The sequence below is a fragment of the Macaca nemestrina genome, chromosome 17 (assembly GCF_043159975.1).
Source record: "Macaca nemestrina isolate mMacNem1 chromosome 17, mMacNem.hap1, whole genome shotgun sequence".
Lineage (NCBI taxonomy): Eukaryota > Metazoa > Chordata > Mammalia > Primates > Cercopithecidae > Macaca > Macaca nemestrina.
Window position 1 is genome coordinate 9,044,378 of NC_092141.1, and position 24,934 is coordinate 9,069,311.

Consider the following 24,934-nt stretch of genomic DNA (forward strand, 5'->3'; position numbering starts at 1 on the left):
TCTCCGTTTCTGTCACACCAGTGTTTCCCCGAATAAATCCTTGAACTTGGTGTCTGCTTCTTGGCAGATCCGGACTCAGACAGGAAGTATGGGAAACACTCCTCACACAATAAATTCCTCTTTGCAATTAGCTCCCACCAAGAGTTTGCCATTATAGGTGAGTGTGTATTCTCTAATCGTTAGACAACACAAACCACGTGCCTCAAGGGTTCCTCTTTGACTTGGCTATCAGGAAACTTATGGTCAAATTGGGGCCCAGTCTCAAAAATTAGCTCATCTCATGTGACAGGGATCTCTCTTCTTGGTCCTTTTTGGTGCTCCTGCTTTATATTCTATTTAATCTACATCTGAATTGTCTCAGATTCCTTTGGAAGTAAGTAGAACAGAGATAACACGTTTAAAAATTGGCAGATTGCAATCCAAGAGTTAAAATTTTTTTAGGCCAAGTCACCATAGATGCTAGTGCCCATGGTCTGGCCCCTCCTCAGACCCGTGCAACGCCTATGGGGGTCACATCCCTGAAGCCCCCACTTTCTTCCTGGCTCTCACATGTTCCCTGTGAGACACTTGTCCCTGGCTAGGCCTGGTCCTGAATCTCCTCCAGGCTGAGCGTGGACAGGGTGTTACAGCCGCATCTGCCCACCTGGTCCCTCTGCTGGGCAGAGCATCATCTCCCCAGACTGTCGAGGAAATCATTTATCTTGGCTTGAAGGTTAGTGACAGTCTTTCCTCCGTCTATGCATTTCTACCTTGCATGAAGATTTAATGAGTTAATGCAGGATGAGTTATTAGAACATTAGCTGGTGCTAAGTGTTTTTTCTTTCTCCTCCCTCCTTCGCTCTCTCCTTCCCTTCCTTCCTTTCTTTTTTCCTTCCTTCTTACTCTTTCTTATTCTGTCTTCCACTGCATATTTGCACGGAAAGGCTGAAAACTGTGACAAACGTGATTTCCTCTCATTCCCCTCATCAGAAGTGCAGCCAAGCCTTTGTCTTCTGAGCCTAGGTCCCCTTGCTTTGCAAGGGAAGTTGAGTTTTTGTGTTTCACACAAAAATAGAGAAGTTGCCAGTAGCCCTGGGAGACCACTTCAAATAAATTTTGTTTTTGAATGTCTGGGTAGCTAAAACAAACTCTCAGGCTTTGGTCCACATCTGGCTTGCTATGTGTTTTGTTTGGGCTTGTATAGTGTCTTAAAAAAAAAAAAAAGAAAAGAAAGCAATGAATTAGCTGCCAACATTTACAAGTCAGGAGATTTTGCATAACAGTTTGGGTTTCTGGCATCTCTTGAAAATCTGACAATCTGTTGACACTGAACCTAGATTCTTCTCACAGGTGACAATTGTAGGGGGTGGGGAGCAACTGCCCTCTTAGATGAGCACAGCTTCTCTAGGTCTTTCTAGTTCCCCATGCCTCGGTTTCACTCATTGACATCCTCTGCCTGGCCCCTGGAGGCACTTCAGTCTGAGGCTCCTGGCAAGTTGATTGAGCCAATCAAGCTGGATTGTCTAAGTGCAGAAGAAGGTTGATGCTTTTAAAGAGGAGAGTGGCCCAGCCCAAGGGTGGAGGTTGGATTCCCTAAGACTGTGAGAGCACAAGAGATATAGGGTTCCAGGGAATGAGGAAAATCAGACCAGCTGGGACAAAGTTTACCAGTGGTGGCAAAGGTCAAATGAGCGCCGCTAAGCACTGAACCCTGTGCCTCTGATGCCACAGCAATGGTCTCCTGAGCCATCTTCACCAGAGCATTAGACTGTCCCCCAAGGCAGGCTCTATCTCCCTCTGGACCTTGCAAGTCTGGCCAAGCAGTTCTGGTGGCTGCAGCCATCATGGACTGGAGACCACAGCCTTTTCCAACTACCCAGACTTTATAAACCCTGAGCTTTTACAAACTCCCACGGAGGGGAAAGCACTCCAAGTGAATGATGCTAGAGTTCATCCTAACCTTGGAAAATGAGAGACTGAAGCTGGTTTTTATTTGATTAAATGAAAGAAAGAAATGGGATATTTCCTGTATCTCCAGTGACTCAGCATTGTTGATATATGATATGCAGGTCTGACATCCTTGATGACTCAAATAGTCAATAGATAAATGGCATCCATTATTATTATCCTCCTCTGCATCCAGGAATGTGGGATATTACTAATTAGGTATTAATATTATTATTAATATTAAAGCTTTTATTTTTTATTTAAAACATTTTTAACTTTTATTTTAGGTTCAAGAGGTACATGTGCAGGTTTGTTACCTGGGTATATTGCTTGATGCTGAGGTTTGTAGTATGGATGATCCCATCACCTATGTACTATGAGTACTATTACTAATAATAGTACTACTCATAGTACCCAACTGTGAGTAGTACTAGTATCCAAACTAACTAGTTTTTGAACGCTTTCCCCTTTCCCTCCCTCCCCTTTCTAATACCCCCCAGTTTCTATTGTTGCCATCTTTGTGTCCATGAGTACCCAAAGTTTAGCTCCCACCTGTAAGTGAGAACATGCAGTATTTGGTTTTCCATTCCTGCATTAATTCACTTAGTGTAGTAGCTTCCAGCTCCATCCATGTTGCAGCAAAGGATATGATTTCATCCTTTTTTATGGCTGCATAGTATTCCATGTTGTATACGCAACACATTTTCTTTATCCAGTCTGTTGTTGACAGGCACCTAGGTTGATTCTGTGTCTCTGCTATTGTGAATAGTGCTGCGATGAACATGCAAGTGCATGAGTCTTTTTGATAGAATGATTTGTTTCTTGGGGGATACATACCCAGTAGTGGGATTGCTGGGTCGAATGGTAACTCTGTTTTAAGTTCTTTGTGAAATCTCCAAACTGATTTCCACAGTGGCTGAACTAGTTTACATTCTCACCAACAGTGTATAAGCATTCCCTTTACTCCACAGCCTTGCCAGCATCTGTTGTTTTTTGACTTTTTGCTAGTAGCCATTCTGAGTGCTGTGAGATGGTTTTGATTTTCATGTTTCTGATAAGTAGTAACATGGAGCATTCTTCCATATTTGTTGGTTGCTTGTATGTCTTCTTTTGAGAAGTGTCTGTTCATGTCTTTTGCCCATTTTTTTAAGTGGGGTTATTTGTTTTTTGCATAATCAGTTGCGTAAATTCCTTATATATTGTGGATATTAGACCTCTGTTGGAATGCATACTTTGTGAATATTTTCTCCTATTCTGTAGGTTGTGTGTTTACTCTGTTGATAATTTCTTTTACTGCGCAGAAGCTCTTTAGTGTAGACCAGGTGTGGTGGCTCATGCCTGTAATCCCAGCACTTTGGGAGGCAGAGAGGGGCGGATCACTTGAGGCCAGGAGTTCGAGACTAGACTGGCTAACAGGGCAAAATCCTATCTCTACTAAAAATACAAAAATTAGCTAGGCGTAATGATGCACGCCTGTGATCCCAGCTACACAGGAGGCTGAGACACGAGAATCACTTAAACCTGGGGGGTGGAGATTGCAGTGAGCTGAGATTGCGCCACTACACTCCAGCCTGGGTAACAGAGCGAGACCCTGTCTCAACAAAACAAAACAAAAAGAAGCTTTTTAGTGTAGTTAGGTCCCAATTGTCAATTTTTGTTTTTGCTGCAATTGCTTTTGAGGACTTAGTCCATAAATTCTTTCTCAAGATTGATGTCTAGAATGGTATTGCCTAGGATTCATATAGTTTAAGGTCTTACATTTAAATCTTTAATCTATCTTGAGTTAATTTTTGTATATGGGGAAAGGGTAGTGGTTCAGTTTCATTCTTCTGCATATGGCTAGCCAGTTATCCCAGCACCATTTATTGAATAGAAAGTTCTTTCCTCACTGCTTATGTTTGTCAGCTTGGTCAAAGATCAGGTGGCTGTAGGCATGTAGCTTTATTTCTGGATTCTCTATTGTGTTCCATTGTTTATGTGTCTATTTTTATACTAGTACCATGCTGTTTTGGTTACTGTAGCCTTGTAGTATACTTTGAGGTTAATGTGATGCCTCCAGCTTGGTTCTTTTTACTTAGGATTGCTTTGGCTATTTGAGCCCTTTTTTGGTTCCATATAAAGTTTAGAATACTTTTTTCTAGTTCTGTGAAAAATGACATTGGTAGTTTGGTAGGAATAGCATTGAATCTGTAGATTGCTCTGGGTGGTATGGCCATTTTAACAATATTGATTCTTCCAATCCATGAGCATTGGAATTGTTTTCCATTTGTTCATGTCATCTATAATTTCTTTTTAGCAGTGTTTTGTACTTGTAAAGATCTTTTACCTCCTTGAATACATAACATTTAAATAGCACTTGAAAGGCGTACACACAGAGAGTCTTCCATAGGTATGGTAAGGTGATGCTATGTGCTCACCAAACCAAGTTCATTTTTGATGCCAAGAGACAGCAATACTGCATTTCCCAAACTCCTCTGCAGTTAGATAAAAGCCATGTGACTGCATTCTGGCCAATGGAATGTGGTGGAAATGATGTAAGTCACTCACAGGCCTGTGTTCCCTGCACTGTCCTCCATACTCCCCTTCCCTTTGCACAAGACGGAATAAGTCTCATTGTCTGCTTGAAGCTCAAATTGGACTGCAGTGAGAATAAGAATAAGCATGTTTTGTCTTAATCCTCTGACATCTGGGGCCGTTTGCTTTTAAAGCAGCTACTGTTCTCTGACTGACTCATGGATATGCAAAGTGTTTTCCAATGTCTTATCTCACTTGATTCTGACAAGCACCCTGTGAGTTTGGCAGGACAAATACTATTCTCTCCCTGTTTGATAGATTCCAGGTCTAGAGCCCTTCCCTTTGTCACATATTGCCTCTCCAATCACAGAAAGCCACACCTAGAGGGCCTCCAGTACCCAGATGCACCTCTTCCAGCCTACACCTGATCCTCCTTACCCCTATGCAGTATAAAGGCTCAGATTGTTTGGAAAACCTTTGCAATCTTACCCCTGTTTGCAGGCATGGCAAAATAACAACAGCTTGGTGCCCCTGAAATATTGCTCTTTTGCATACCCTGAAATAAATATTTTACTTCTCAGGTACCCCTCTTCTTAACTGTAGGACGGGAGGACTCTAAGAGCTGTGAGAAGGTGGAGAGTGTTAAAAACAATCATAGGCCAGGCGCGGTGGCTCACGCCTGTAATCCCAGCACTTCGGGAGGCCGAGGCAGGCATATCACCTGAGATCAGGAGTTCAAGATCAGCCTGGGCAACATGGTGAAACTCTGTCTCTACTAAAAATACAGAAAAATTAGCTGGACATGGTGGTGCGCGCCTGTAATCCCAGCTACTTGGGAGGTTGAGGCTGGAGAATCGCTGGAACCCAGGAGGCGGAGGCTGCAGTGAGCCGAGATGGCGCCATTGCATTCCAGTCTGGGTGACAGAGAGAGACTCCGTCTCAAAAAAAAAAAAAAGTCATAACGTGGAAAGACAACTGCAGTCCTGGTCATGATGAACTCCTCTTCTGAGTTGCCAGGGTAATCATCCTGATTTGGGGATGTTTCCTTTTACCCATTGGATCTGGGAGTCATCTGCCATACCTTTGGAGGGGGAAGTCAGTGGCTTCACCTGCCCAGCGTCCCTCCCTGCTCATTGCAGTCTTGGTGGGACTGTGACCCAGGTGCCTACTTAGCTTCAACCTTGGTGTGGGCACAGGACCAGGCTGCCCAAGGACTGATACTCTCTGTCTCCGTCTCTCTCTCAGGCTTGGGCAGAGAATGGCCAGGAGGGAAGGATGCCTGATGTGCTCTCCAAGGACACTGCCTACCTCTCTCTGTCCTGGTGGCAGGGCTACGCTTTCCCTGCCCTTTCTGGTGTCTGGTGCTTCAGCTTTTCCTTTGATGCTTGGCCACATTTTTAAAAAATTAAATTGGCCACATTAGTTTCTATTGCTTACATACAACAAACCTTTATTGGTGCACCTCTTTTCCTAAAAGACAGCATGGCATGTAATTATTGTTCCAAAGTGAGTGCAAAGTAAGTTGGATTTGAAATACCTTCATGTGTCACTTAACTACAGGGATATGTTCTGAGAAATATGTCATGGGGCAATTTCATCAGTGTATGGATATCGCAGAGCTCACTTACACAAACCTACACGGCATAGCCTGCTACACACCTAGGCGACAAACCTACACAGCGTGTGACTGCACTGAGTACTGTAGGCAACTGTAACACAATGGTTTCTGTGTGTCTAAACGTATCTAAACATAGCAAAGGCACAGTAAAAATATGGTACTCTGTCTTGGGACCACTGCTGTTTATAAGGCTCGTCATTGACCAAAACGTTGCCAATATGCAGTGCCTGACTGTATTTAGGAGATTTTCACAGTGCTTCCCCATCCCAAGCCTCCCACTCCAAACCCCAGCTGGTTATGGATGACCCAGAATATTGTAACACCAGGATTCAATGGGGTTGCCTGACTCCGTGGAGCTTCTTCTGATTGGACGAGGCTCTCAATGGATGGATGGATGGGTGGATGGATGGATGGATGGACGTCAAAAGAATTTATGTCATAGGAATATTAACAACTGAGCAGCTGATGCCTAGGGGGTGCCCTTCCCTTCCTCAGGACAGGGATCTTTAGGGGAATTAGAGTCTTGGCTTGGTGGCCTAATGTGTGATCTTTGACTTTCCAGGTGACCAATAGATGATGCACACCTTGCTGGGGGTCGGTCATCTTTCCCTGTTGTCCCAAGTTGACATAGGGTGAAGAGTCCAGGCTTTGAAATCAGCCAGACTAGGCCCCAGTTCTGGCTTTGCCACTTACTAGCTGTGTGGCTTTGAGCAAATTATATAACCTCTCCAGGCCTCAGTTTCCCTTTCAGAAAAATGAGGATAATCATAGTGCTAGCCCCACCTCACAGAATCCTTCTGGCATTTGTGCAAGGCAATCCATACTGAAATCATTAAGCCTAGACACTGGAGCTAGATCGTTGGGTTCCACTCCTGATTTGACCACTCAATAGCTATGTGACTAGGGGAAAAGTACCTGCCCCTGGCATGCCTCCATTTCCCCTTCTGTAAAATGAGGGTAATAATCCCTATCTTAGGGGGTTAACCAAGACTAAATGAGTTAATATTCGTCAAGTGCTTTTATCCCTCCTCAATCCATTATAAGTGCTATATAGGTTTTTGTTAAATAGTCACAAGTATTTGGCAATAAATTGTGACTATTCTTGTCATTATTCCCGTTGTTAAGCTCAGTGTCCAGTGAGCAGTTGGAGCCTCATGCAAGTGTGTAGATGTCCAACTCTCCAGATGTTCTCACATTTAGGCAGGATCCCTGAACTGTGGTCTTGCAGCCTGTCTACGTGCAGGGGGTCCTGCCAGCCCTAGAGGCATCCTCACCCATGAGAAGGGCCTTCCCCACTCGGCAGCAGGCTCACTAGACCCCTTTCCCCCCCACCACACTGACCTGAGCTCTCCATGGGAGCCTTTGGGTGTAGGAGGAGGATGTGGTTGTCTCAGGCAGCAGAATAGAAAACAAGGTGGTTGCTTTTCTGCACAGAGGTGGTTCTGTAAAATAAGAGGCAGTTAATTAGTGGAAGCAGTGGAAAGGTGCAGAACGCACCTTGGGAAATGGAGAAGCTCCTAAGCGACCTAGGCTTCTAGCACGCTGGGGGGAAGTCTAGCTGTATTTAAGAAAAGTTATGGCTGGGTGCGTTGGCTCACACCTGTAATCCCAGCACTTTGGGAGGCCAAGGTGAGTCGGTCACTTGAGGTCAGGAGTTCGAGACCAGCCCAACCAACATGGTTATGGTTGGTTCGAGACCAGCCCAACCATTTCTACTAAAAATACAAAAAATTAGCTGGGCATGGTGGCAGGTGCCTGTAATTCCAGCTACTCAGGAGGCCGACACAGGAGAATCGCCTGAACCTGGGAGGCGGAGGTTGCAGTGAGCTGAGATGGTGCCACTGCACTCCAGCCTGGGCAAGACTTTGGCTGAGAAAAGAAAGAGAAAAGAGAAAACTTATATAGTGCTTACTATGTGCCAGGCATCACTCTTCTAAGCACTTAAGAAATATCAACTTTTTAATATTAATATTAAGCTTATGAGGCAGGTTCTATCTCTGCTCCCCTCCCCAGTTCTATAGATGGGGAAACTGAAACACAGAGAGGCTAAATAACTATTCAAAGTCAAATAGCTAGTAAGTAAGGAATGAGGACTTGAACTCAGACCGTCTGGCTCTAGAGCCCTCCCTTAAGCACGACCTCTGGCTGTCCCACTGTGACCCCAGTGGGAGATCCTGCCAGAATCTGCTCCCCAGAGCAATAAACCCAATGACCAGAATGCAGAGGAACTCCAAACAAATCCAAGAGCTTGTTTTTGGAGAGAAAACAAGCAAACAAACAAACATATAATTGGGAAAGCTAATCTCAAAAGAGATAAAAAAGAGACAATATTAGAAATGATAAATGTCATATATATATATTTATTTATACCAAAAAAGAAAATCTGAGTCCCCTGTGTCACACCTGGTTTTCTAGGAAAATAAAAATGACTCAAAAGGCTCTAGAAGAATCAGAAAAACTGCTTATATTTGTAACCAGTGAGGAAATAGAGACAGTTGTCAAAGAACTAGCTCCGAGGGAGTGATGTCTGGCTCAGATGGTTCTTCTGATAAGTTTTTTCAAACCTACAAAGAAAATATCTATATTATTTAATCTGTTCCAAAACATGGAGAGAGAAGGGAAGATTCTCAGTTTATTGGATGGCTTAACCTTGATACTAAAATCTAATAAAGATAGTTTAAAAAAAACAGATCATGCACTTCATACCCATTGGAATGACCGTTTTATATATACAGAAGAAAAAAAAAAAACCCAACCAAAAAAAAAAAAAAAAAAAAAAACAAGCATTGGCAAAGGGTGTGGAGAACTGTATTTGTTTGGAGTTCCCCTGCTTTCCAGTCCTTGAGTTTATTGCTCTGGGGCGCAGACTCTGGGAGGATGTGGTGCATTGCTGGTGGGAATTCAAAATGGCGTAGCTGCTGTGGAAAATGGTGTGGCATGTTCTTCAAAAAGTCAAGCATAGAATTATCACATGATCTAGCAATTTCACTTTTAGGTAAATGCCCAAACGAATTGAAAACAGGAACTCAAACAGATCCTTGCATACCAATCTTAATAGAAGCATTATTCAAAACAGCAAAATGGTAGAAGCGACTCAAATGTCCATCAACAGAGAAGCAATGAACGGATAAACAAAATATGATGTATACATAGGGTGGAAAGTTATTCGGCCTTAAAAAGGAATGAAATTCATATATATGCTACATCATGGATGAACCTTGAGAACATTATGCTGAGTGAAGTAAGTCAGTCATAAAAGGACAAATATTGTTATGATTCCACTTATATGAGATACCTAGAATAGGCAAATTCACAGAGGCAGAGACAGCAAGTATGACAGAGTACCAGGGACTGGGGAAGGGATGAAAGGGAAGTTATTGTGTAATGGGTACAGAGTCTCTGTTTGGAATGATGAGAAGGTTCTGGAAATGGATAGCAGTAATCGTTGCTCAATATTGTGAATGTACTTAATGCCACTGAATTATATACTTAAAAATGGCTAAGATGGTAAATTTTATACATCCATATTTTACCAAAATAGCAAAATAGACCACGCTGCTCACCTACAAATATCCATATAACATTTAAAAATAGATATCAACTAATTGAATTCAGCAATGGATTGTAATTATAATGTACTACAATTTCAGCCTACTGACAATCATAGAAATGAATATTAAAATGAGAGTGGCAGGCCGGGCGTGGTGGCTCATGTCTGCAATCCCAGCACTTGGGGAGGCCGAGGTGGGCAGATCATGAGGTCGAGAGTTTGAGACCAGCCTGACCAACATGATGAAACCCTGTCTCTACTAAAAAATACAAAAATTAGCTGGGTATGGTAGCACTCACCTGTAATCCCAGCTACTCGGGAGGCTGAGGTAGGAGAATCGCTTGAACCTGGGAGGTGGAGGTTGCAGTGAGTCAAGATGTTGCTACTGCACTCCAGCCTGGGTGACAGAGGGAGACTCCATCTCAAAAAAAAAAAAAAATTAGAGTGACAAAGATTATGACAAAAGATAATGACATCCAGTATTGGCAAGGATAGGATATGAGAAAATTTCCAGTCATACATAGTTGGTGAGAAGAGAAATTAGTATAGCCTTTCTGGGTGACTGCTGGACAATATTTATCAAAATTCAAAATGTTCATACTTTTTTGTCCAAGCAATTTCACTTTTAGAAACCTATCCGAAGGGAAATATTGGACAAATGGATAAAGGATATGTACAACAACATTCATTAAAACATTGTTAACAACAGAGAAAAACCAGATTAAAAAAATAAAGGCACAATTATAGAGTACCAAGTAAATAAATTAATCTGTGCAACAAAATACCATGCAGTTATAAAATTATGGTATACATCTGTATTGGCTGAATTTGGAAGACACAATACCATTTACAATAGCCGCAAATATTTAAAAAAAAATAAATATTTAGGCCAGACACGGTGGCTCATGCCTGTAATCAATGAACACAGTATTTCTCTCCATTTATTTAGGTCTTCTCTGATTTATCTAATCAGCATTTTATAGTTTTCATCATATGGCTCCTGCATGTTTTGTTAGATTTATCTCTAAATATTTATTTATTTATTTATTTATTTATTTATTTATTTATTTATTATTTGAGACGGAGTCTCGCTCTGTCGCCAGGCTGGAGTGCAATGGCGTGATCTTGGCTCACTGAAACCTCCGCCTCCTGGGTTCAAGCAATTCTCCTGCCTCAGCCTCCCAAGTAGCTGGGACTACAGGCACACACCACCATGCCCAGCTAATTCTTGTACTTTTAGTAGAGACGGGGTTTCACTATGTTGGCCAGGCTGGTCTTGAACTCCTGACCTCATGATCCTCCCGCCTCGGCCTCCGAAAGTGTTGGGATTACAGGCATGAGCCACCACGCCCAGCCTCGCACTCCTTATTTTAAGAATTACTATAAAGTTATTTGTGAAGGGCTAGACACATGAATCAATGGAACAGAACAAAGAGTTCAGAAGCAGGACCACACAGATATGGTTAATTGATTTTTGACAAAGTTGTAAAGGCAAGTCAATGGAGAAAGGAATCTTTTCAACAAATGGTGATGAAACAATTGATCATTAATATGCAAAACAAGAAGCAAAACCTTGACATAAACCTCAGACCTTACACAAAAATGAACTAAAAGTGGACATAGATTTGAATGTAAAATTCAAAACAGTAAACTTTTAGAAGAAAGCATAGGAAAAAATCCTTGTAACCTCATGTTAAGGAAAAAGTTTTTAGATACAATACCAAAACATGATCCATAAAAGAAAAAAATGACAAATTAGACTTCATCGAAATTTAAAACTTTGGTTTTGTGACAGATGCCTTCAACAAAATGAAAAAACAGGCCAGGCACAGTGGCTCACACCTGTAATCCCAACATTTTGGGAGGTCAAGGTGGGTGGATCACCTGAGGTCAGGAGTTCGAGACCAGCCTGGCCAATATATTGAAACCCCATCTCTACTAAAAATACAAAAATTAGTTGGGTGTGGTGGCGCACGCCTGTAATCCCAGTTATTCAGAAGGCTGAGGCAGGAGAATCACTTGAACCTGGGCAGCAGAGGTTGCAATGAGCTGAGATTGTGCCACTGCACTCCAGCCTGGGTGACAGAGGGAGACTCCATCTCAGAAACAAAACAAAACAAACAACAACAATAAAATAAAATAATAAAATAAAATAAAATAAAGAAACAAAGTATAGACCTAGAGAAAATATTTGCAAATCACGTCTGACAAAAAAATATATATATATGTAGGATAAATAAATAACTCTCAAAACTCAACAGTAAGAAAACAAATAATAATCCCCAAATGGGCAAAAGATCTAAATAAATACTTTACTAAAAAAACTATGTGGATGGCAAATAAACACATGAAAAAATGCTCAATGCTATCAGCAGTTTGGGAAAGGCAGGTAAAAAACCACGAGGTCTCACTATATGCCTATTAGAATGACTCAGATTTTAAAATGAGCAATAGAAAGTGCTGGAGAGCACACGGAGGAACTGAAATTCTGTCTCTTTTTTTTTTAAAAAATTATACTTTAAGTTCGGGGATACACGTGCAGAACGTGCAGGTTTGTTACATAGGTATACACGTGCCATGGTGGTTTGCTGCACCCATCAACCCGTCAGGAGGAACTGGAATTCTCAGACGTTACTGGTGAGAATGCAAAATGGCACAGCCATTCTGGAAAACAGTTTGTCCATTTCTCATAAGGTTGCGCATCACTTACTGCATGATCCTGTAATCCCTAGCTATTTCCTCCAGAGGAATAAAAACTTGTGTTCCACACGAACACCTGCTCGTGGATATATAGAGCAGCTCTATTCAGAATGGCCCCAAACTGGAAACAACACAAATGCCTTCAGTGGGTGGGTGGATGAGCAAACTGTGATACACCCACACAGCGAAACACTCGGCATTAAAAAGAGAACTACGTGCAACGACGTGCGTGAATCTTAGAGACATTATGCTGAGTAAAGGTAGCCAGGCTCTAAAGCTTGTGTGCCGTATGGTTCTATTTATATGACATTCTAGAAAAGAAGAAAAAAACAAAAACTACAGGGTCAGAAAATAGGTCAGTGTCAGATAAAGGAATCTTTATCTCTTTTTTAAAGCAAACGTTTAATTTTGAGATAACTGTAAATTCCCATCCAGTGGCAAGAAATAATACAGAGTTCCTGGGTACCCTTTACCCAGTTTCCCCCCAGTGACCACATCTTGCAAAATGATGTTACTGTATCAAAACCAAGACACTGGTTGGGCGCAGTGGCTCACGCCTATAATCACAACACTTTGGGAGGCTAAGGCAGGTGGATCACTTGAGGTCAAGAGTTCGAGACCAGGCTGGCCAACATGGTGAAACCACATCTCTACTAAAAATACAAAAATTAGCCAGGCATGGTGGCGGGTGCCTGTCATCCCAGCTACTCGGGAGGCTGAGGCAGGAGAATTGCTTGAACCCGGGAGATGGAGTTTGCAGTGAGCTGAGATCTTACCACTGCATTCCAGCCCGGGTCAAAGAGTGAAACTCCGTCTCAAAAACAAACAAACAAAAAAAAAACCCCAGGATATTGATGTCGATACATTTTATTCCGATTTCCCCTAGTTTTAACTGTACTTGTGTGTGTGTCAGTCTCTTACCTCTTAATGATACACACTAAACTACAAAAAAGGTGACTTACTTACCCATAAACAGTGGGGCCGCAGGTAATTTTTATTTTAATAAATTTCTACATTTTCTGATTTCTTAATATTAAGTACATTTGACCTTATTTTTGTATGACAGATGGCACACACAAAAGAGAGCTAACATATTATGTTCAGGAATGTCGTAATAACATGAACATTTGGGAGCCCACCGGTCAATTTAAGAACATTGTGCTGTGGGTTTAACTTTTAAAATAACAACAACAACAACAATAAAGTTATTAAAATAATCCCCCTTTTTCCCTCCCTGAGCTTCAGGGACGGCTGCTCTAAGAAGCTGATTCATGCTGTGCTGTGGACGTGACTGACTGGAGTCTGAAGAATTGGGTTCGAGTCGGGCTCCCCCGCCATTAGCCTGTGTGGCTCATTTTTTCTTGGCCTCTCTGAGCCTCAGTCACCTCCTTTGTGAGATCACACACCCAAAAGCGCCAGGTAGAATGTCAGACTATTGAACAACACCCTGTAGCTAAAGGGCTGGGCCTGGAGATCAGGGACCCGAAACCCCAGTACAGACAGGAACGTGTCAACCATCCGTGCCATGCTGTCTGAAAATGCTCCCTGGCCTGTTTTTGTGAATAAAAGTAGGCATCGAAATTGGAGTGAATGATGAAAATTCAAACATGAAAACTCCAACTTCCTGAAATTTTATTTCATGAAGATGAGACTCTAGCTGAGTTTGAGTCTTTTCCAGTCTAAGGGGGAGGAGCTGAAAATGACAAGACAGTGTGAGCAGAGCCACTGCGTGGGGTAGACAGGCAGGTGGGCATGAGGTAGATTCAGGTCCTGACCCCACATCCAGTGGCGGAGGGAAGCCACGAGGAGCTTTCCAGACGGGGTGCAGGAGGCTGGGGTTCCCAGGTCCCCCTGTGTGACCTGTGTGGATGTGGAGAATGATCATTATAACCTCCACCTGAATTGCCCCACCAGGTCCAAGCCACCATCATCTCTCGTATGGATCATGGCAGTACCCCTACAGGGTCTCCCAGCTTCCGTTCTTTCCCCTTATAATCTATTTTCTGATTCAAGATCTCCAATGGCTTCTCCTCGATCTCCTAGTGAACTTCACGCTGCTGACAAGCTCACCTGACCGGGCCCCAGCGCACCTCTCCAGCTGCATCTCGTCCCGCCAAAGTTGGTCCTACCTCAGGACCTTTGCACGCCCCTGCCTGAAGCACCCTTCCCCCAGCTTTCCCCACAGCTGGCTCCCCGTCAACATTCAGGTCTCATTGTCAATGTCACCTCCTCAGAGGCCTTTCCTGACCATCCTGTCCAAAATAGCCCTCCCTGTCACACTGCAGCACACTCTGTTTTATTCATAGCATTTATCAGTATGGAAAATTTTGCTGTCAGGCTTAGTTTTCTTGGCTAGTAATTAGAATGTGAACTCCACAAATACTGGGATGGGGCGTGTCTTGTTCACTGCAGCATGTCCAGCACCTAGGGCAGCACCCACTCAGTGGACAATGAATACCTATTTTAGATGAATATTTGATGAACGAATGAAAGTGAAGACTACTGCTGAAAGCCACATGGCCAGTGAAGGATAGAACCAGGGCTAGAGCCCAGATCTCAACCTGGGTCATGGGGTTGTGGCCACTTCCTGTGACCTCCACATGCCCTCCTTTCCCCTCTCTAAACCTCACAGAGCCCCCCTCTGTCTTAGTGAAATAAAATGAACGCAAACTTCTGTCTGGGGTGGCGTGGGTTAATAATGAATGTGGGGCAGCCTTGAAAGAAAAGAAATCTCACAGATAAAGACTAAGAGAAAAGTGTAAGATCCCAGGAGTTTTTGTGGCAAATGGAGAGTGCTTCTGGGCTGATTTTTAATTGAAACTAAAATTCCACTTTGGGAGGCTGAGGCAGGCATATCACAAGATCAGGAGATTGACACCATCCCGGCTAATATAGTGAAACCCCGTCTCTACTAAAAATACAAAAAAATTAGCTGGGCATGGTGGCAGGTGCCTGTAATCCCAGGTACTCGGGAGGCTGAGGCAGGAGAATCGCTTGAATCTGGGAGGCGGAGCTTACAGTGAGCCGTGATCGCACCACTGCATACCAGCCTGGGCAACAAGAGTGAAACTCTGTCTCAAATAAAATAAAATAAAATTAAAAAAGGAAAGTAAAATTCTAAGAAACTCTACCAGTAACTGTCAGAAAGCCTCCCTGATCATTTATTCATTCCTTCAGTCACTCACACATTCACTCATCAAACATTTATTCAGCGTTTCTATATATTTGTGCAGGTGCTGCTTCCTTGCTCCTCCCCCAGGGGACCTTTGTGGTCGATTTCCTGTCCTTTGGGGCTGCTGGCCACACCAGTGTAGGGGAAGAGCCCCCAAGGGACAAGCTTGCACGTAGACAGGAAATGGAAATAGAAGCAGCTCATTCTCAAAATGCATCAACATCTCATGTGTCTTTGCTTCAGGAATGAGAAGAATTTTTTAGGAAATAAAGCTTGCCCTTTCAAGCACCAAACCATGCCTCTGAATGTTTTCTCAATTAATCTGGTTTGGTTTGGTTTGGTTTGAGATGGAGTTTCCCTCTTGTCGCCCAGGCTGGAGTGCAGTGGCGTGATCTCGGCTCACTGCAACCTCCGCCTCCTGGGTTCAAGCGATTCTCTTGCCTCGGCCTCCTTGAGGCTAGCAATTACAGGCACCTGCCACCACACCCAGCTAATTTTTGCATTTTTAGTAGAGACAGGGTTTCGCCATGTTAACCAGGCTGGTCTTGAACTCCTGACCTCAGGTGATCCACCCGCCTTGGCCTCCCAAAGTGCTGGGATTAGAGGCAGGTGTGAGCCACGGCGCCTGGCTGTTTTCTCAATGAGTCTTGATGGAAGCTGATTGCATGCACCGTGCCATAAAACGGTGACGATGGCAGGAGCTATCAGTAGGTGAGGACAACCTTACCCTACACTGAGTGGCTGTTACTGTTTGACTTCTCATGTGTGATTCCTCATTTTAGCAGCACCGACTGTGTCCTGCACTTAGTGGGTGAGTGGAGGCTGCAGTCCAGCCCACTGCTCTGCTGGCCTTTTTGTAATTTACCCGGGCAGGGAGGGTGAGGTTTTGCAATTCATCCATCCAAAGAGGAACTTGCTGTAATTTGTCTGCTCAGAGGGGTGCCTCTTTCTGATTTGAACAAAGTGCCTTCTGTGTTGGCTGCAGCCCTGCCTGGGCTGTGTCTGCTCCTCCACCCAACTGCCAGTTTGCTGAAGGCTGGGAAGCTGGATAAGCACATGCAATTGTCTTGTATGTAAAATGAAGAAACAAAGCCTGAGAACTGATCAATGAAAAGAGCATCAAACTTCCATGCATGGACTTGCAACTTCTATTTGCTCAGAAGGCCCTCTGGCTGTCTTCTGAGTTCCTGGCAGTGTTTTGGGTGGCTGAGGTTGCTGAGTAAATCAAAGAGCCTCTTCAGAACATAATCCATGGGGCAGAAATCGCACAAGACCTGAGAGGTTAGAGATGAATGAATGAGACACAGTCCTTGCCCCTTGGGGCTGCATGGTCTACCAGTCTGCCACCTCGTAATGACCGCAGGGTGGCTGAACTTGCCCAAGACCCCTGGAACAGACCTCACACACCCATGGCCCACCATTAGCACACTGAAACTGTCTCACCGCCCCATGCACGCAGCATGCTTGTGATGGTTTATTTTAGGTGTCAACTTGACCAGACCAAGGGAAACCCAGATGGCCAGGGAAGCATTATTTCTGGAGGCGTCCGTGAGGGTGTTTCCAGGAAAGATGAGCATCTGAATGGAGGGAGTGAGTCAAGATCTGCCCTCAGCCATGTGGGTGGGCATCACGTGATCTGCTGAGGGCCTGAAATAGACAAGAGGGAGGAGGAAGGGCCTGATGTGCTCTCTGTGCTTCAACTGGGACCTCCATCCTGCCCCTGGAGAAAAATCAGCGCTCCTCATTCTCTGGTCTTTGGACTTGGGTGGAGACTGACGCCATCATCTTCCCTGGTTCTCGGCCTTTGGACTCAGACTGGAATCACACCACGGGCTTTCCCAGGCCTCTATAGCTTACAGACCACAGATGAGGGACTTCTCAGCAGCCACAATCACAGGAGCCAATCCCTGCTAATACATCCTTTTGTTTTCTATCCACCCCCTACCCACCTCCCAATCTCTCTCTCTCTGTCCTATTTGTTGTGTTCCTCTGGAGTGACCTGACTAATACAGTGCTTAAGAAGACTACCCATTTCGCAGACTCATGTGAGACTCTCAGAGACTGTGCTCTGTCTAGTATATTTTTAAAATTCACTTTTCACATAAAAAACCATGCATATGGCAAAACTCTAAAAGGCACAGATAGCTATGCAGTGAAAGGCCAGGCTCCTTCTTAGCTATCCTCTGGCCCAAGGGTCCCCCAAACCCCAGGCTGCGGACCTGCGCTGATCCATGGGCTGTTAGGAACTAGGGACACAGCAGCAGGTGAGTGGCTGGTGGGCCACGAGGACCGCCCGAGCTCCACCTCCTGTCAGATTAGCGGTGGGGTGGCGGCAGGGGCATAAGCTTCTCATAGGAGCTTGAACCCTATTGTGAACTGTGCATTCGAGGGATCCAGGCTGCCCGTTTCTTAAGAGAATCTAATACCTGATGACCTGGGGTGGAGCAGTTTCATCCTGAATCCATCCCCAGCCCCAGCCCCCTTCCCCACCCAGCCAACCCCTCCCCACCCCCAAACCCCGTCCGTGGAAAAATTGTCTTCCATGAAACTGGTTCCTGGTGTCAAAAAGGTTGGGGACCGCTGCTCTGGCCCATCGGTTTCCTTCCCCAGGAGATGCCACCGTTTTTGGAAATTTGAATCTGTGGCCAACATTTAAAAGTCGTATTTCATCTAAAAATCAAGATTTCCAGCTTTTATTTAAAAGGAGTAACTGGAAGATCTAGCGACACCAAACCCACGATCCTGTGTGGCGACAGTTAGCTGGAGTTGCCATGCAGCTTCCCTGTAGAAGGGCCATGTGCTCCCCAGGATCTCAGTGTCCCTGCTGAGTTCACAATGGGGACACTGAAGCCGGGGGCAGTGCCAGGCACACCACACCAGCACTATCAGCCTGTCCACATCACCATTTATGCTACCTATTGGGCTCTTAAAAGCAGACATGAGCCGGGCATGGTGGCTCACGCCTATAATCCCAGCACTTTGGGAGGCCAAGGCAGGTGGATCACGAGATCAGGAGTTCAAGACCAGACTGGCCAACGTGGTGAAACCCCGTCTCTACTAAAAATACAAAAATTAGACGGGTGTGGTGGCGTGCACCTGTGGTCCCAGCTACTCAGGAGGCTGAAGCAGGAGAATTGCTCGAATCTGGGAGGCAGAGGTTGCAGTGAGCCAAGATTGTGCCACACTGTACTCCAGCCTGGGTGACAGAGCGAGACTCTGTCTCAAAAAAAAAAGCAGACATGTTGGCAATCCATGTTCTATATTGTGGTTCAAGTTGCAGTTCACAAAGAGAAAAGTTAATTGCAGAATTTCTGAAATGGGCTGGGCATTAGGGTTGCCACACAGTGCCCATAGACGTCTTTCAACAAACACGGTGCATCTCTGTACTTCTCCCTAGCACCCGATGCCCTGTACAGTAATCCTCCCTTATCTGCAGCTTCACTTTCTGCAATTTCAGTTGCTCAAGGTCAACTGTGGTCCAAAAATACTAAATGAAAACTTCTAGAAAGAAATGATTCCTAAATTTTAAATTGCACACTGTTCTGAGGAGCTTGATGAAACCTCTCACCGTTCTGGTCTGTCCCGCCCGGAATGTGAAGCGTCCTTTTGTTCAGTAGGTGTACACGGTGTGTGCTACCTGACTGTAAGCCATCATGGTTATCAGATGAACTGTGGTGGTGTCGCAGTGCTTGTGTTCAAGTCACCCTTATTTTACTTACTCATGGCCCCAAGGTGCAAGAGAAGTGAGGCTGGCAATTCAGATATGCCAAGGGGATGCCTAAGACCTCCGATAGTACTGAACCTGCCTGCCGTCAATCATCCAAGGAGAAGCTGTAAAGTGCTCCCTTGAAGTGAAAAGGCAAAAGTTCTCATCTTAACAAGGAAAGAAAAAAATTGTATGTTGAAGTAGCTAAGATCTGTGGTAAGGACAAATCTTCTAGCCATGAAATTGTGAAGGAAAAAGACCTTTTTGCTAGTTTTGCTGTCTCATCTGAAACTGCAAAGTTGTGGCCACAGTGCTTCATTAAGATAGAAAGGGTATTAAATGTGTGGGTGCAAGACCTGAGCAGAAATGTGTTCTGATTGACAGCAGCCAAGTTCAGTACTACTGGACGTCTGAGGCATCCCCTGGGGGGTCTTGGAGTGTGTCCCCTGCAGGTAAGGGGACTACGCTATTGCATTTGTTTATCATCTGGCTGCCGCCACTAAAATATAAGCTCCCCGTGGGCAGGGGCTCCATTTTGCTCACTGTTGAGTCCCCATTACCTGACACTGTTTATACCACATGGAAGGCCCTTGATAAATATGCTTGAATAAATGAATGAATGTCAGGCACTCATATGAAGACAAGGCAGGGACACTGTCCCAAAGCTACCCTTGGGCTAGACAACAGAAACACGTCTGTTGGGTATGGTTGCTACAATAAACGACACAGGAAACAGAGATTAGTTTGATGCTCAGAATACTGCAGAGAAGACAGCAGTCCCATAGGAAGCGTGGAGACAGACACAATGGTGAGAAGGACATTGTGCCACATTGACCTGGCAGCTACCTCTGTCACCTGGGGGTGGCCGATCTTTCTCGGGCCCTATCATGGACAGCTGAGGCTGCAATGTTTGACTGCTGCTTTTGTGCCACAAGGGCAATGTGCAAGGTACTGACCAACCAAACATGTCATGAACATGTTTTAGATGAGCATGTCAGGGCTCATCTAAAAATTCCTCTCCCTCCCACCTTAGCGCAAGAATAAGACATTACAGGAGAGCAATACACCAGCCTCCACCCACAGTCAGCAAGACTCCTGGCAGCCAAAATAGGCAGCAGGAAAGTGACCAAGGGACAAATCCCAACAACCTGGGAGACGCCCTGTGGTCACCCCCGCCGTGGCCTCTCACTTACACTGCCGACAGCATTCACTCATTATTTCACTTATTCCATAGTTCCTGAGCACCTCCTATGTGTCAGACACTGTTCCAGGTCCTGGGGATGTGACAATAAGTTAAAATACACAAAATGCCTGCTCTCGGAAAGTTGGCACTCTAGTGGGTGTGTAGGGAACAGAAAATCGACCAAATAATTAAATCGTATATTAGATAAAGATAGTGGTATAAGAATAACCTTGGGAAGGGGGGGTTCTAGAGTTGGGGAGGAGTGTGCAGTGTCTACATATGGATATTTGGATATATAGATATTTAAATATAGATTTAAATATAAACTTTTAAATTTGATTGTCAATTGATAGATTATAATTGCATATATTTATGAAGTACAAAGTGATATTATGATAGACATATATAACGTGGAGTGATGAAATAAGGCTAATTAACATATCCATTGAATACTTATCCTTTTCCTGGTGAAAACATTTGAAATATTTATTCTCTTAGCAGTTGTGAAGTATATAATACACCACTATTAACTATAGTCACCCTGCTGTGCAATGAATCTCAGAAACCGTATTCCTCCCATCTAATGGAAACTTCATACCCTTTGACCAGCATCTCCTTATTTCCCCCAATCCCCAAGTCTGTGTGTGTTTTGTTTTTTGTTTGTTTGTTTGTTTGTTTTTGAGACACAGTCTCGCTCTATCCCCCAGGCTGGAGTGCAGTGGCACGATCTCGGCTCACCACAACCTCCACCTCCCAGGTTCAAGCCATTCTCCTGCCTCAGCCTCCTGAGTAGCTGGGACTACAGGCGCACACCACCACGCCCAGCTAATCTTTTGTATTTTAGTAGAGATTGGGTTTCACCATGTTAGCCAGAATAGTCTCCATCTCCTGACCTCGTGATCCTCCCGCCTCGGTCTCCCAAAGTGCTGGGATTACAGATGTGAGCCACCGCACCCAGCTGGTTTTTAAAAGGATGATCAGGGAGATCTCCTGAGGAGGTGCCATTTGAGTGGGAACCTGAAAAAGGCCCGACAGCAAGCCATGCGGTATCTGCAGGAAGAACGCTCTAAGCAAAGAGAATAGCCAAGTCCTGAGTTGCGAGGGTGCCCAGTGTTTTTAAGGGACAGCATGGTTGGGGCGCAATGAGTGGGGGACACTATGAAGATGTTGGGAGACAATTCTCCATAGGTTTCTGTTTGTGCATGCCTGGTGAGCATTCTTCTGTATCATCTTTTCAAATACGTTTGTACAGCAAACGGCCTTGGAAGATACTGTCCGTTCTAGGACAGAAGGCAGATTAATTTGCTGTCAATAGAATAGAGATAATGGCTCCTTTCAGGGTAAAAGTTGGGCAGGTTTGTTTGCAGCTCGTCGTGAAAATTTGGGGTTTCCTAGGCTCAGGGTTCCTGGGCTGTGATGCACAGAGTCCACTTGGGTTGGGCTCCTTGCGGCGGCCCTGGGACTTGGGGGCAAGCAGGACCTACTGTCACGACGCTCATGCTGCTAGTTGTGCTGTGAGTAATAGAGTTCTTTGTCTTTAACTCTGCAGTCTCATGTCTTCTGCTGGTGACCATGAAACGGTGGTGGGCTAACTTGTTAGTTCTAAGTTAACTTATAACTAACAGATCCTTCTAGCTTGTAACCCAGGCCCTTCACTCTTTGTTTTTGTGACAGAGTCTCACTCTGTCACCAGGCTGAGTGCAGTGGCACAATCTTGGCTCGCTGCAACCTCTACCTCTCGGGTTGAGGTGATTCTCCTGCCTCAGCCTCCCAAGTAGCTGGGACTACAGGCACCTGCCACCACGCCTAGCTAATTTTTTGTATTTTTAGTAGAGACGGGGTTTCACCATGTTGGCCAGGATGGTCTCGATCTCCTGACCTCATGATCCACCTGCCTTGGCCCCCCAAAGTGCTGGGATTACAGGCGTGAGCCACCGTGCCCCTCCCCTTCACAGTTCTTGGCAGAGGGATGAGATCGGAGACAAAGAATGAATGAACGAACAAAGGGATGAGTGAATTGGGATTCAGAGACCATTCTTCCTTAAACACAGAATATCAGCATTGAATGAGTCGCAAGCCAGGTGCACACACACAGCTCATCACTCCCTTGGGGTACAACAAGCCCAAGGACCGACCACAGAACCATAGAAGCATTCTATGGACACGGCAGAAAGAAGCGAATGGGGGCCACCTGTTCGTAGGTGCTGCTCCCTGTCATTGGTGTGAGATAAAGTGGGGGTGACCTCCTGGATAGAAGAGAATACTGAAGTAAGGGGGCTTGGAGGAGGATCCGAGGAAGCCTGGCTCAGGTTCAGTGTTTCTGTCATGAAGATTCCAGATCTGATAGTCCCTTGTCCCCCCATCCCCCCAGCCCCTCATTGCTGGCTCCTGGGACAAGCTGTTCAGACAGAAGAACCCACCACCTAGGCCTCCCTGTACCTGCAGGAATAAAGCCCGGGCAGACAAGACGCGGAGCTTCCCAGGGCCACACTCTGCCTCCTGTCCTCCAGCCGCTCCTGTGGCACAGAGACAGGGGACCTGCAGAGCCTGGGTGACCTGCCTCTGTTGCCTCCCCTCTTCTCCCACCACAGCTGCCTCATGCCCTCAGGGTTTCAGGGGCAGCTCAGGCTTACCAGACACCATAGCTGTGTTTTTGTTTTTTGTTTTGGATCAGAGCGTGTGGTGAGTGAGCTGGCAGTGAGGGAGTAAGGGAGTGAGAAGACAGAGCTCTGGGTCCTGAGGGGGCCCCTCAACCTTTAGCCCTTGCCCCCATGAGGTCTACTTTTCAGATTCCCAAGTGACCGGGAGGTGAGGGTCCTGCTGCCCGGGCTGGCCCCTGTGGACAGGGACAGGCCTGTTTCCTCAGCTGTGTCTGCTTCTGACCGGAAGGAAACACCTGGATATGAAAGAGCCGATGGGGTGGGGTGGGGGAGCATTGTTCCCAGGGGCAGGGAAGCTTGACGGGATCTGATGGGGCCCGAATGCAACAGGGAGCAGAGGGCGACGACTGCAGCTTGGCATCTGTAGCCACCATGTCAGCTGAAGCACTTGCGTGGAGACAGTAGAGGGCCCACAGCAGGTTCTAATGGGAGGCAGCAGGGCATGGTGGCCAGGCAGGTGGCATTCCAATCCTGTCCATAGGGCAACTTGAGCTGCTTGCTTAAAACCTCCGTGCCTCAGTTTCCCTATCTTAAAGGGGACTTGACAACAATGCCTACCTCACAGGCTTGTCATGAGACTAAATGAGATGATATTTGAAAATCACTTAGAGCTAAATAAATAAATGGACCGTGCCGGGCACGGTGGCTCGTGCCTGTAATACCAGCACTTTGGGAGGCCGAGGTGGACGGATCACAAAGTCAGGAGATCAAGACCATCCTGGCTAACACGGTGAAAATACAAAAAATTACTACTGAAAACACAAAAAATTAGCCAGGTGTGGTGGTGCGCGCCTGTAGTCCCAGCTACTCGGGAGGCTGAGGTAGGAGAATCGCTTGAACCCAGGAGATGGAGGTTGCAGTGAGCTGAGATCGTGCCACTGTACTCCAGCCTGGGCGACAGAGTGAGACTCTGTCTCGACAACAACAACAACAACAAAGAACCGACCGGTGAGTGCTCTGTACACCCCCCAGTAGCAGACACACACCCCTTCTAGCTGTGCTCCCCCCAACACCTGACTTTCCCACCTGCTTTCCTGCCTCTGGGGGTTTGCACACTTTGCTCCCCATTGCTGGGGTGCCTCTTGCCACCTCTTTGCACACCAGATCCTCCCTTGAGCCTCAGCCAGGAGCCACCTTCCATGGGAACCTCCCTGAGCCCATACCCTGCAGTCTCTCTCTTTCATCCTGCACCCACCACACACTGCCTGGCTCGCTGAGGACCCTGGCAGGTATTACTTTCTGGGTTGGTCACTCGCAGCTGTGTTCAGACCCTCTTTGCAGGCAGTCAGCTCCTCAAGGACAGAGACCAGGCCTCGGTCAGATGCTGGCACACATAGAAGATACCCGATTCGTGTGTAGGGAGAGAATCGGCCAGACCGGCATGACTTTCACCAAATTCCCCAGGAAAGTGATGGACGGATGATGTCCCAGAAAGGGCACGGACTGAGACCCAGATGTTTCACATTGAGTCTTGCTCCTTGCTACCCCATTCTGCAATCTTTGGCAGATTGCTTCATTTCCCCATGCCTCAGTCTTCTGTCCTATAAAATGGCACTAAAACACTTATCCAGTCAACCTGTAACTGCTGGTGAGAATCAAATGGGAAAATGAGTGTACTCTGCAGCACGGGCATAAATCATTAGTCCTATTATTAACGGCATGTACAGGATTCCAGAAGAAAGGAGAATCCTTCTTACAGGGTCCTGTGTCCTTTCTTCTTGTGAAAATGGGATGAAACAGTCTTGACTTGGCAGAGTTACCCTGCAGTGTCTGAGGTCACCCTTCTCAGAAAGGTGGCCATGGCAGCCCCGAGCCTGGGTAAATAAGAGCCAGGGGTGTTTCAGCCCCCTCAGGGCTCCCCTTCCAGCTCCCTCCTTTCCGCCCCTCTGTCTGTTCTGCTCAGAT

The 24,934-nt window shown here is 45.6% G+C and overlaps 1 protein-coding gene across 3 annotated transcripts in view; it reads right to left on the minus strand.

Moving 5' to 3' along the window:
• The window catches only part of LOC105474167 (phosphoinositide-3-kinase regulatory subunit 6), a 68,482-nt gene that overhangs the window by 43,346 nt on the left and 202 nt on the right, over positions 1–24,934 (minus strand). For 2 of the 3 annotated variants that reach the window (XR_011615368.1, XM_011728643.2), the window contains exon 2: positions 7,400–7,500. Coding sequence is in view for 2 of the 3 variants with exons in the window: in XM_011728643.2 (XP_011726945.2) it covers positions 7,400–7,412 (13 nt within the window). In the remaining variant the exon portion in view is untranslated. Of the gene's footprint in view, positions 1–7,399; positions 7,501–9,907; positions 10,030–24,934 lie in introns of all 3 variants that reach the window. The other variant, XM_071082342.1, reaches the window with a different exon arrangement.